Source organism: Mobula birostris, chromosome 1, assembly GCF_030028105.1.
Source record: "Mobula birostris isolate sMobBir1 chromosome 1, sMobBir1.hap1, whole genome shotgun sequence".
Lineage (NCBI taxonomy): Eukaryota > Metazoa > Chordata > Chondrichthyes > Myliobatiformes > Myliobatidae > Mobula > Mobula birostris.
Genome location: NC_092370.1, coordinates 160,915,217 through 160,928,487, shown reverse-complemented (window position 1 = coordinate 160,928,487; position 13,271 = coordinate 160,915,217). Strand labels below are relative to the sequence as shown.

Genomic DNA, 13,271 nt, shown 5'->3' with positions numbered 1-13,271 from the left:
CAAAGCATTTCATCCCTGTCAATGTGAGTGCTACCGGGCGATAGTCATTTAGGCAGCTCATGTTATTCTTGGGCACTGGTATAATTGTTGCCTTTTTGAAGCAAGTGGGAACTTCCACTCGTAGCAGTGAGAGGTTGAAAATGTCCTTGAACAATCCTGCTAGTTGGTTGGCACAGGTTTCAGAGCCTTACCAGGTACTCCATCTGGACCTTCCACCTTACGAGAGTTCACTCTCTTTAAAGACAGCCGAACATCGGACTCTGAGTCAGAGATCACGGGGTCATCAGATGCAGCAGGGATCTTCACAGCTGTAGTTGTGTTCTCCCTTTCAAAGCGGGCATAGAAGGCGCTGGGTTTATCTGGTAGTGAAGCATCGCTGCCATTCATGCTGTTGGGTTTCTCTTTGTTGGAAGTAATGTCATATGGGTCTCCCTAGCATCCATTGGGGATAATTATTAGGAGCACTGTGTACACAGGGCCCTTTAGTATTATTAAGGATCCCACCCATCCATCCAGCATCCTCTTTTTGATTTTCTACCATCTAACAGCAGACACCAATGCATAAAAACAAGAATGGTCAGGATGGGAAACAATTTCCTCCCACAGGCCGTTAGGCTTCTGAATTCCCTGCCGCATCGCCTTCGAATGTCACTGGTTGATCTGTTCCTTATGAGATTTAATTTATGCACTATAGTTTGTTATGTATGTGTAATTCGTCTGTAGATTTTGTCCTTACCTTCATAAGTTATTGTGTGTTAAGTGTACCACTGTGCTTTACACCCTGATTCAGGGAAACATTGTCTCATTTTTTTATATTATATGGTCAGATATGTTATAGACACATATGTAGTTAAATGACAATAAAGTTGACTTGATTTTGACTTGACTGTAGATAGGAAATAGATTAATTTTCATTCCCTGCTAGAAACTTCTTTAACTATCAGGATTCATCATCATTATATAGCGCTGATAATTTAATACTTTGAGTTGAGAGGTGGAGTTCTTCTGGATGAGATTGTGAGATTGTATCATTGATATAGAGAGATTGTGAGGTGCTATTGAAACTTTATTTGATAGACGTTTTTGTTTGTGTTTTACAGGGTGGTATCTTATGGGCCTCTCTTGACGACAGTTTTGGATATCTCATACTCGTTTTCGGTCTCTCACTTTTTCTCTCTGATTTTTAACTTTAAAAGAACATGGAGAAGCAGCAGCCAGAGCACACAGAACAAGAGAGCAGTGCCCCAGCCAACCCTGGCACACCTGCTGCATACTTCGTCCTTGTTAAGAAGGCTGGTGGCAGCAGCGGTACTGAACACAGCATGGTCGTGGCAAAGCAAGAGCTTGGGGGCATCGGTTGCCTTCTGGAAAAAAGTAACAGATTGATGCCGGGGACAGCCAGTCATCCATTTGAGTGCCATTCTGGGAATGTTTGTGTCACCTTAGAGAACCAGGAAATGTGGAATCAATTTTACAAGCATGGCACAGAGATGGTTCTAACAAAACGTGGCCGGCGCATGTTCCCCTACTGCAGGTTCTGCATCTTGGGCCTAGATTCTTTGAAGAATTACATCTTGGTAATGGATATTGCTCCCGTTGACAACCAGCGCTACAAATGGAATGGTCAGTGTTGGGAATTAAATGGTAAAGCAGAACCTCATGTTCTTGGAAGGGTGTACATTCATCCCAATTCACCTTCCAGTGGGAGCTACTGGATGAGGCAACCCATAACCTTTCATAAATTGAAACTTACCAATAATACTTTAGATCAAGAAGGTCACATCATCCTTCATTCCATGCACCGGTACCTGCCACGTTTGCATATCATCTCTGCTGACAAGTCAACTGATGTAATTTCCCTCAGTGGCCCAAATGTGCACACCTTCACTTTTCCACAGACAGAGTTTGTGGCTGTAACTGCTTATCAGAACATCAAGATCACTCAGTTGAAAATAGACTTCAATCCATTTGCAAAGGGTTTTCGGGATGAAGGGCTGAAAAGTAAGCCAACGCGAGAGCTGAGGCACCAAGGCAGTGAATCGATGGATACTGGTTGCAGTGATGATTCTGCTTCATGCAGCAGTGTTGCAACTGAATCCAGTGACCATTTAAGATTTAAAACTGAAGAGTCTCAAATGGAGACTGAACACAGAGAAAAGCAAGGTAATACCCATAAATTTCCAAACTCCAGTTTGGATGGAGGTTTATCTAACACTGAAGATGAAGATTTCGTGGAAGAAGACGTACCAAAAATAAACAATCCTTGTGGAGAACAAAGAAACATGAAGAAGAGGTCAACTGAGAGGTAAGCAAAGGATTTTCAATAAAAGCAACAAATCTGCTTTACCCCCCTACTTTAATGTCAACATTTTCAAATTTGTCTACTCTGGCAACAAATTTATCTATATTGGTGACAACAATATATCTTCAGAAAGCACTGGCTCAAAAAGTCAACTGTCTATTCCCTCCATAGAATCTGTCTAGCATTTTCTCCAGCATTTTGTGTACGTTCTTCAAAAAACACTGGAGCATTTTGATAACTGGCACGTTCTCCCTACATTGCTTTTCATATTCACTGAAGTTAGTAATGGCCCTTATCCCTCATATTTACTAAAATTAATAACGACAAATTCTGAAGAAATTCCGATTTGCCTTTCAAATTCTTTGGAAGATGCATTTCAGGTTAAATAGAGAGCTAAGGTTTTAAATGTACTACATGGTTTTCTAGTGTCAACTATTCCCACCACAATAATATCATTTTCCACATGGACTTGAAATTATCTAGGAATTTGATCGATTTGCTTTTTTATTTGTAAACTGCACATAAAAAGAACTTCAAACTTATTTGGAAGTGTATGTCTTCATTTCCCTGTTGTAATTCCTGCAAATGAGTACATCATCAGTATGTACAGCTCATTTTAATTACAAAGTGAATATGTAAGGATGTTTGTGCAGGTGGATCTCAAACTTTCTCTCTGACAGAAGGCAGTCTGCGAGACTAGATATGCACGTATCCTTATCTACTCACCTTGCACTGGTGCACCGCACATGTGTGCTCTCCCTTCTACTTTTGCTATACACTAATGACAGTGTCTGTTAAATTGATAAAAGTTTGCAGATGACACCACTGTCATCAGACTAATCACCAGAGGCATTGAATCCAAGTATCATCGGGAAGTTAACAAGCTAGTCTCCTAGTGCAATCACAACAGCTTAGAGCTAAATGCCCTCAATCGCAGAGACACATATCGACTTCAGGAGAAATATACCTCCTTTCCACCCGCTCATCATCAACAACTCAGTAGTTAGCACTGTCTTCATTCAGATACTTGGGCAGAACCTCGTGGGGGAATGATACCTCTTTCATTAACAAAAAGGCTTGGCAGTTGGTAAAATTCCGTCTTCCCCAGAAAATACTCTTGCAATTCTACATTGGCATCATAGAGAACATCTTCACATCGGCCATTACTGTCTGGTTTGTTGCAGCATCCTTTCACAGTTTACAGAAACTACAATCAGGTCAGCTGAAAAGATCACTGGCTGCAATCTGCCATCACTGCAGAACATGTATGTGCCCAGGGCAAAGAAGTGGGTAGGAAAAATTATTGCTGATACTACCCAGCTGACCCCGCTGGTGGCGTAGTAGCATCAGCGTCGGACTTCGGGACGAAAGGTCCCGAGTTTGAATCCAGCTGGCTCCCCTGCATGCTTTCCATCTGTGCTGGGTTACAAGCTGGTGATCTCTTTGGAAACTCACCCAGCAGAAGGCAATGGCAAACCACTGCTGTAAACTGCCTCGTACACAGTTCCCCACTACGTCAGAGAGACGTGGAGGGAAATCGTCCGCTAACCGGAGAAACTGTATGCGACATACCTTTCCTTTGCTATCCACCTAGCAAATTGCCCTATCCAAAAGCTCCCTTTTGGAGAGCGCCATAGGGATATTAAAACAAAAACTTCACACCATCTTGAAAGTTTCTTCTGTACTGCAGTGTAAATACTGTAAGCCACTTTTTATATTTATTTTTCCATCGTGAATGCATGCTGTATTTATGAACATCTTTATTCCATTTCTGTACTTGACCTCAAAGTTAATTTTTTATATAATTTTTCTTATAATTGTTGAATATTGTTTTTGAGTGCATGTCACACCATCATACAGTACACCACAAATTCCTAATACATGTAAATTTTTATGGCGAATAAAGTTGATTTTTCAAAGAACCTTGATCCTTGAAAAAGAAAGCAAAAGTTTATCATTTACAATCCTTAATAACGTATTTCAAAAAATGAGTACATCACACTGAAAGCAAGGAACCATGCATGAATTTGAGTTTGAGAAGGAGAAGCTGAAGTCAGGTATATCATATTACCGTGGAGTGTCAAATCCAGGATTTGGAAGCTTTTCAACAGAAGACAACTAGAGCAATAAGGAGAGAAAATATGATATATGATGTTAAGTTAGTCAATGATGTAAAAGAAGATACCAAAAGATTATACCACTGGAAAATGACACTGAAGAGTTAGTAATGAAGAACAAAGAAATAGTGATCTTCGAAGAATCGCTAGATTCTGGAATGGTTCCTGAGGACTGGAAAAACTTCTGAAATTCTTTGAGCAAATAGTAAGCAGGATAGAGAGTCTGTGGATGTTATCTACTGGGATTTTCAGAAGGCTTTTGATAAGTTGCCACGCATGAGGTTGCTAAACAATATAAGAGCCCCTGGAATCGTAGGAAAGATACTAGCATGGATAGAAAACTGTTTGACTGGCAGGAGGCAAACAGTGGAATAAAGGGGGCATTTTCTTTTGACTTCTGGTAACAAGTGTTGTTTTGAAGGGGTAGGTATTGGGACCGCTTCAAGTTGTACAGTATGTCAGTGATTTGGATGATGGGATTGATAGCTTTGTAGCCAAGTTTGTGGACAATACAATGATAGATGGAGGGGTAGGAAGTGTTGAGAAAACATGGAATTTACAGAGAAACTTAAACAGATTAGGAGAATGGGCAAAGAAACGGCAGATGAAATATTGGGAATTGTATGGTCACGCACTTAGGTAAAAGAAATAAAGATGTAGACTGTTTTCTAAAAGAGTGAGAGAATTCAGAAATCAGACGTGCAAAAGGACTTGGGAATCCCCAAGCAGGAATCCCTAAAGGCCAACTTGCAGGTTGAGTCAGTGGTAAGGACGGCACATGCAATGTTTAGTATTCATTTCGAGAGGTCTAGAATGTAAAAGCTAGGATGTAATGCTGAGGCTTTATAAGGCATTGATCAGACTGCACTTGGAGTATTGTGAGCAGTTTTGGGCTGCTTATCTGAGAAAGGATGGCTGGTACTAGAGGGCCAGAGGAGGTTCATGAGAATGATCCCTGGAAAGAAAGTGTTAACATATTCTCAGAAATGAAAGAGTTAACACATGAGGACACTTTGGCTCTGGACCTGTACTAGTTATACTTCATACTTCATTGTCGCCAAACAATTGATACTAGAACGTACAATCATCACAGCGATATTTGATTCTGCGCTTCCCGCTCCCTGGATTACAAATATTAAATATTAAAAATAGTAAATATTAAAAATTTAAATTATAAATCATAAATCATAAATAGAAAATAGAAAAATGGGAAGTAAGGTAGTGCAAAAAAACCGAGATGCAGGTCCGGATATTTGGAGGGTACGGCCCAGATCCGGGTCAGGATCCGTTCAGCAGTCTTATCACAGTTGGAAAGAAGCTGTTCCCAAATCTGGCCGTACGAGTCTTCAAGCTCCTGAGCCTTCTCCCGGAGGGAAGAGGGACGAAAAGTGTGTTGGCTGGGTGGGTTGTGTCCTTGATTATCCTGGCAGCACTGCTCCGACAGCGTACTAGTTGCTGAGTTTGAAAGAGTGAGGAAGAATATCATTGATAGAGTAGACATGAGTAGGATGTTTCCTATGGTGGGGGAGGGCACAGTCTCTGACAAGAAGGACATCCCTTTAGAACAGAGATGAGGAGGAATTTCTTTAGCCAGAGGGTGGCGTATCTGTAGAATTCATTTCCACAGATGGCTGTGGAGGTCAAGTCATTGGATATATTTAAAGCGGAGGTTGATAGCTTCTTGATTGGTGAGGGAGTTGAAGGTTATGGGGAGAAGACAGGAGAATGGGGTTGAGGGTGATACTAAGTCAGTCATCATGGAATGGCAAGGAGAATCGATGGGCCGAGTGGTATATTTCTACTCCTACATCTTATGGAATTAATAGATTATTTTATTTATTTTTAAATGCTTAGAAGCAACCTCTTTAATACTTATTGAAAATATGTGTTGTCAATACTCTATTCAGATCTATGGACTGCTTACTGCCATATCCAGATCTATCAGTCTATGTCTGATACTCCCATAGATTGCATGTGACCCCCAAGCTTCCTCATCAAGAGGGTTTCTTAGCTTACTTCATCTGTCAGGCTGAGAGAACCTGCGAAATATGTAGCATTGCCCCACCCCTGATGCTCTCTAGCATCAACTCTGTTCCCATAGCCTGCACACAAATAATCTAGTAGTTCTGTGAAAGCTAGTAGCAATCATCCATGAAACATGCAGATCAGGTTTTAAAGCTTTATTGACGTGCAGGTCGTGATAATGATCAGTTGGAGCAAATATGCCCAGTTTTGTTTCTTTCTTTTGAGTGACTTCTGTTGGGGTATTTATACGGTACCCAGTGAAAACGGCAAAATACTTACAATTTATGCTATGATTGTTTTAAGGGTGCGCTGCAATAGGGACCAGTTTTGCTTCAAACCTGTTTTATGTGTGACCTGGTAAGCTGGAGCTTTGGGTAACAAAAGCAAAGAAGGAATGATAGGATGGGGAAATTACTTCCCGCATATGTGTGAGGTTTCAATCGCAGAAGGATCCTTTGGGCTGCTAGATTGTTAAACACTTCTAGAATGTGGTACTGTGAAGGTAATTGACTTCTCTGGTTTAAGTGTAGAAAACAAACAATTTGAAATCTGGCAAATTTGGAGATGGCTGTCCTCAAAATTCCTGTTTTACATTCTTCCAGTATCAATTTGATAAGTAGTTTCTTCCCAAACGAATTTGTTTTTAAATTTGTGATTCGAAGTGAATATTTCTCTGGAGATTTTACTGTAACAAAAACAATAGAAGCTAGGAGAATGAGGCAGTTGAATAGTATTGTTTGGACCACATGCAGATTACCAGGGAGAAGGTAATTGGACATCTTAAAAGTCCGGGGCCTGACCTAGTGCATTCTCTCAACTCACTCAAGTTCCAAGAAGAAATTGTAGAGGTCCTTACAGAGATTTTTGTTTTATCTCTGGCCACTGATAAGGTTCTCCAAGCCAGAAATGTGGCTAATGTCATAACATTGTTTAAAAAGGGTAAGAAAATGCAAGTCTGAGAGACTGATAGTGGTGACTAAATTGCTGGGGGGGGGCGGATTCTGAGAACTACCAACATTTGGAGAAACAAAGTCTGATTTGCAACAGTCGTCATTGCTTTTGCATTGGAAGTCATGTCTGACAAAACTCTTGGTGTTCTTTGAGAAGGTAGTCAAGAGAGGAAATGAAAGATATCTCTGTGGACTTTGACAGGTTCCTTTCTGAGTTTAAATCTCATGAGACCCATGGGGAGATAGTGGATTGGATTTGTAATTGATTCTGGTGGAAACAAGGGCAGATCATCAGGGGTTTTCTCTCTGGTCTTTGTCTAGTGGTGTGCCACAGTGTTAGTGCTGGGATGTTTGTTGTTTATAATTTGTATAAATTATTTAGATGTGACTGCACAAGGCATGATTGTTAAGTTTGCAAATAGAACCATAGAAACTACAGCACAGAAACAGGCCCTTTGGCCCTTCTAGGCTGTGCCGAACCATTTTCTGCCTAGTCCCACTGACCTGCACACGGACCATATCCCTCCATACACCTCCCATCCATGTATCTGTCCAATTTATTCTTATATATTAAAAAAGAACCCGCATTTACCACCTCATCTGGCTGCTCATTCCATACTCCCACCACTCTCTGTGTGAAGAAGCCTCCCCTAATGTTCCCTTTGAACTTTTCCCCCCTCACCCTTAACCCATGTCCTCTGGTTTTTTTCTCCCCTTGCCTCAGTGGAAAAAGCCTGTGTTAATAAAAAATGTTAATAAAGTAGGTGGTATAGAGTTAATGCAGAAAGTTATGAAAAATTATAGGGGGATCTTAATTAGCTAGGTATGTGGGCTGGCGTGTGGCCAAGTGGTTAATACGTTTGTCTAGTGATTTGAAGGTCGCTAGTTCAAACCTTGGCTGAGGCAGCGTGTGTGTCCTTGAGCAAGGCACTTAACCACACATTTCTCTGTGACGACACCAGTACCAAGCTGTATGGGTCCTAATGCCCTTCCCTTGGACAACATTGGTGGTGTGGAGAGGGGAGACTTGCAGCATGGTCAACTGCTGGTCTTCCATACAACCTTGCCCAGGCCTGCGCCCTGGAAACTTTCCAAGGTGCAAATCCATGGTCTCATGAGCCTCTAAGAATATGGGCTGAGAATTGACAAGTGTCTTTTGAATCTGGCAGATGTTAGTTACAGCATTTCAAACCAGGTAGGACTTAAGTAGTGAATGGTAGGGCACTAGAGAGAGCTATGGAATAGAAGGATCCAAGAGTGTTATTGAATAGCCCATTGTTCACTAAATGTAGCATCGCAAGTAGACAGGATAAGAAGGTATTTGGCACACTGGCCTTCACCAGTCAAGGTATTGAGTGTGGAGTTGGAAAATTATGTTGCTCTTGTATAAGATGGTGGTAAGACCACACGTGGATGATTGAGAGTAGTCTTGGTCATCCTCTTACAGGAAAGATGTTATTAAACTTGAAAGAGTGCAGAAAAGATATACAGCTAATTCTGGTTATTTGAGCCAACAATTAATTGAGGCAGCTGCTTGTTTGGGACAACTCTTAAAGAACATAAACAGAGAAAATAGCCAGGATTCCCTTTGCTTATTTGGAACACTATGCCACCTAATTAGGACAGAAGATGGTTGCTGAACATTTTCTAGCTAGCATCACTCACATGCACGTCGTGTGGCCATTAGACACTACACCGTGCTTGCGTGTTTGTGTTCAGAAAGGAGTGATTCTTGCCACTGATAGTTGGTGAGTAATATGCAGTAAGATAATTCAGAACTGCTCACTGCGGCTTCAAGCATTCAGGTTTGGAGATGCCAGAAACGACCACAGGTACAAATGAAAAGATTTCACCACTTCAGCACTACAAAAAATTTAGGCCAGTTAACCTAACTTCAGTGGTTGGAAGATGTTGGAGTCAATTATTAAGGATGATGTTTCAGGGTACTTGCATGATAAAATTGGGCCAGTCAGTATGGTTTCCATGAGGCAGGAGTTCTCAACCTTTCTTGTGCCATAGACTGCAGGTTTGGAACCCCTGCCTTAGGTGCAAATCTGAAGTTCTTTGAGGAAATAACAGGCAGGATAGACAAAAAATCAATGGATGTTGTTTACTTGGATTTTCAGAGGCCTTTGACATGGTGCTGTCCGTACATTAGACTACTAAACAAGATAAGAGCCCAAACTAGCATGGATAGAAGATTGGCTGACTGGGAGGAGGTGAAGAGTCAGAATAAAGGGGGCCTATTCTGGTTGGCTGCTAGCGACTACTTGTGTCCCATAAGGTTGGTTTTGGGAGCGCGTCTTTTCATGTTATATGTCAACGATTTGGATGATGAAATTGATGGCTTTATGGCTAAGTTTACAGACAAAACAAAGATGGGTTGAGGGACAGGTAGTGTTGCGGAAGTAGGGATTCTGAAAAGGACAGTTTGGGAGAATGATCAAATAGGTGGCAGTTGGAATATTGTGGAAGGGAGTATATGGTCATGCACTTGGGTAGAAGGAATAAAGCCGTAGACTATTTTCTAAATGGGGAGAATATTCAAAAATCACAAGTGCAAAGGGACTTGGGAATCCTTGTGTCAACTTGCAGGTTGAGTCAGTGGTAAAGAAGGCAAATGCAATATTAGCATTCGATATAAGAGCAAGGATGTGATGCTGAGGCTTTATAAGGCATTGGTCAGACTGTACTTGGAATATTGTGAGCAGTTTTGGGCCCCTTATTTAAGAAACAGATGTTTTGACATTGGAGAGAGTTTTAGGGTTCAAGGGAGGTTCACGAGAATGATACTGGAAAATGAAAGGGTTAACATAGGAGCATTTAATAGATCTGGACCTGTACTTGCTAGAGTTTGGAAAAATAGGGGCAGGGGGCTCCTCTTTGAAACCTCAATTATTGAAAGGCGTAGATAGAATTGATATGGAGGGGATGTTTCCTGTAGTCGGTGAGTCTAAGACCAGAAGGCACACCTTCAGAATTGAAGGACATCCATTTAAAACCGAGATGAGAAGAAATTTCTTTGGACAGAGGGTGGTGAATCTGTGGAATTCATTGCCACAGACAGCTGTGGAGGGCAAGTCACTGAGTATATTTAAAGTGGAGTTTGATAGGTTCTTAGTTAGTCAAGGTGTCTAAGGTTATAGGGAAAAGGCAGGACAATACGGTTTTATAGTGTAGTAATTTTGGTAGTGTTTTAATTTATTCTATATTTGATTTAAATATATAATTTGTTACTTGGTTAAATGGTAGTTTGTCATTTTTATACTTTTTTAACTATTTCCGTGAAACTTCAGTTAATTGGGGCAACCAGTTAATTGAGCCAAAATGTCTGGTCCCAATGTGTTCCAATTAAGTAGAACCCACTATACCAGGATGTTGCCTGGAGTTGGGTGCCTAAGTTATAAGGAAAGGTTATGTAGATGAGGACTTTATTTCCTGGAATACGCAAAATTGAGGGGTAACTTCAACATGTAAGATTATGAGGGGCATAGTCCTTTTCCCAAAGTGTGGGTGCTAGAAACTAAAGGGGTGTTGGTGTAAATCAGAGGTGAGAGATTTAACAAAGACATGAGGGCAACTTCACGCAGAATTTTGTGTATTTGGTATGAGCTGCCTGAAAACCTGGCTGATGTGAGGATATTTAACAACATGAAACACATCTAGATAAATACATGGGAAGGAGAGGTTTGGATCCTTTTTGATTTTAAATTCTCCCTATTTCTACCATATCCTACCACTGCACTTACACTAGAGGCAATCTACAGTGACCAGTTAACCCACCAACCTGCACAGTTGTGGGCTGAGGGAAGATACTGGAGCACCCTGATGGAACCTGCATGACACAGGAGAAAGTGCAAACTCCATGCAGATAGGATCTACGTTCAGGATTGAACCCAAATTTCATAAACTGGTATCATCCGGGATGAAATTGATATTCCTTTAATTGATACAGAGCAGTAAACAATCTCAATGCATCGTCAACGTACTCAACAGCTACCATGCATTCACCCTTCTCATATGGTCTATTGCTTGTCTTGACAAGTCAATCGGCAGTTCTTCAATGGTACCCAAAAAGTAGAATTATTCAACTAATTGCCTCAATATTGAATACAGAAAAAGTTCTGCATGTTGAAAATCTGAAATAAAAACAAAATGCTCAAAACTCACCCAGTCAGACACCACTTATTGAGAGAGAAAAACAAAAATAATGTTTCATGTTAATGACCTTTCATCCGATATAGGCAAAGGTAGAAAACAAGCACGTTTTAAGTTTCAGAAAAGTTGAATTGGGTGGTGGTGGGGGTGGGGAGTGATGAAAAAAGAAGCTTTGGATAGAATGGAAATCAAGAGGATCTGAATGCTGGAATTGTAAGACACACAAGCTGCAGGTTCCAGCAGTCATGAATAAAAGTGAGTGCTGGAAGTACTGAGATTCTGTGAAAAGTAAAACAGGAAATACTGCAAGTTGATACCTGTCATCAGAGATGACCACACCTTTTAAGTGAAGAAGTTCACTTGTATTTTCACTACTGTGTACTGCATCTGGGTCATACAACCTGTCCTTCTCTACATGAGAAAAATCAAACATTGATTAGGTGACCATTCTGCAGAACATACTGGTTCAATCCAGTTGCCTGTCTCTTTAATTGTTATATTTCTCAGGATATGGAGTCACTTAATTGCCTGTCATCTATTCTCTCGTGTGATCTCCACCATCTCATGCCACTCCCTGTTTCCCTGATATCCATCTACACCAGCAGAAATTTTGTGATGTGAGTGGAAACAAGACTACAGGGGAGGGGAGAGAGTCCATGTGTTTGCACAGAAAATGAGCAAGCTCCACACATATGCATCCTTTCGTACTCTGCCATTTATCTTTGCAAGATTATTAACCTGTCCATGCCTTCGTAATAGTTTCTCATCTGGCACCACCATGATTTACAGTATTCATTCTCTCTTGGTCTCCAACCAATCACAGAAATTCCCTTTGTTTGTGCTATTTGTCTTCCTTATTTGCATCTTAAAATATGTTTAATTCTTACGAAAATTCATTGACTTGAAATGCCTGCTGTATTTCTCTGCATAGATGTGGTCTAACCTGCTGAACGTTTCCAGTATCTCATTTTGATTTAGCCTAGATTTTTTTTTCAAATAATTTTGTTTCGTATCTGCACTGATAAGTTCCTGGCAGTTGACAGTTTCAGGGATATGCAAACATTTGGAGGGAGCTGAAAAAAAACTAGCTGATTTAGTATAAGTATTCAGGACTGAACTGTTTTCTTGTGTGTAGTTCAATTGTGGGTATTAAGAGATTGGTTTAAAAATACTGCAGTTTATGGCAATCTAAGGAACTTAAGTAGTTGGTCACTTTTTATTAACAGTATACTCGCCCACGATATGCCTGAAGACTAAAATGTAGAGATTAAGGAGACTAGGTTACGGTTTGTCCAACCTGATTCACATTTTTTGCCTTTATACAAATGTAAAATGCAAAATGAGGCAGAAGATACCATACTCTGTATCTCTTGTCACCATTCACTGCCTGTTTCTCTGCTTCCTTGTTTTTTCCTTGTTTAATTATCCTTTCTGTAATCCAGTTGTATATCTGATTGCTGTGAATTTGGCTAAGGTATGACAGTGATGAAACTGGACTATTGGGTACGGTATAAACGTTGCCCTTTTGAAGCAGGTGAGAACTTCTGACTAGCAATGAAAGATTGAAAATGTCTTTGAATTCCCTTGCCAGTTAGTTGGCCCTGGTTTTCAGAGCCCTGCCAGATACTCCACTGGGGCCTGTTACCTTGCGAGGGTTCACCCTCTTAAGACAGCCTGACGTCATCTTCTGAGACAGAGATCACAGGGTAACCAAGTGCT

The 13,271-nt window shown here is 40.8% G+C and overlaps 1 protein-coding gene across 10 annotated transcripts in view; it reads left to right on the top strand.

Moving 5' to 3' along the window:
• mgaa (MAX dimerization protein MGA a) overlaps positions 1-13,271 on the top strand; it is a 100,537-nt gene that overhangs the window by 13,510 nt on the left and 73,756 nt on the right. For all 10 annotated transcript variants that reach the window (XM_072265146.1, XM_072265153.1, XM_072265176.1 and 7 more), the window contains one exon: positions 1,101-2,305. In XM_072265146.1, coding sequence (XP_072121247.1) covers positions 1,200-2,305 — 1,106 coding nt within the window. In that variant the 5' untranslated portion in view covers positions 1,101-1,199. The remainder of the gene's footprint in view (positions 1-1,100; positions 2,306-13,271) is intronic.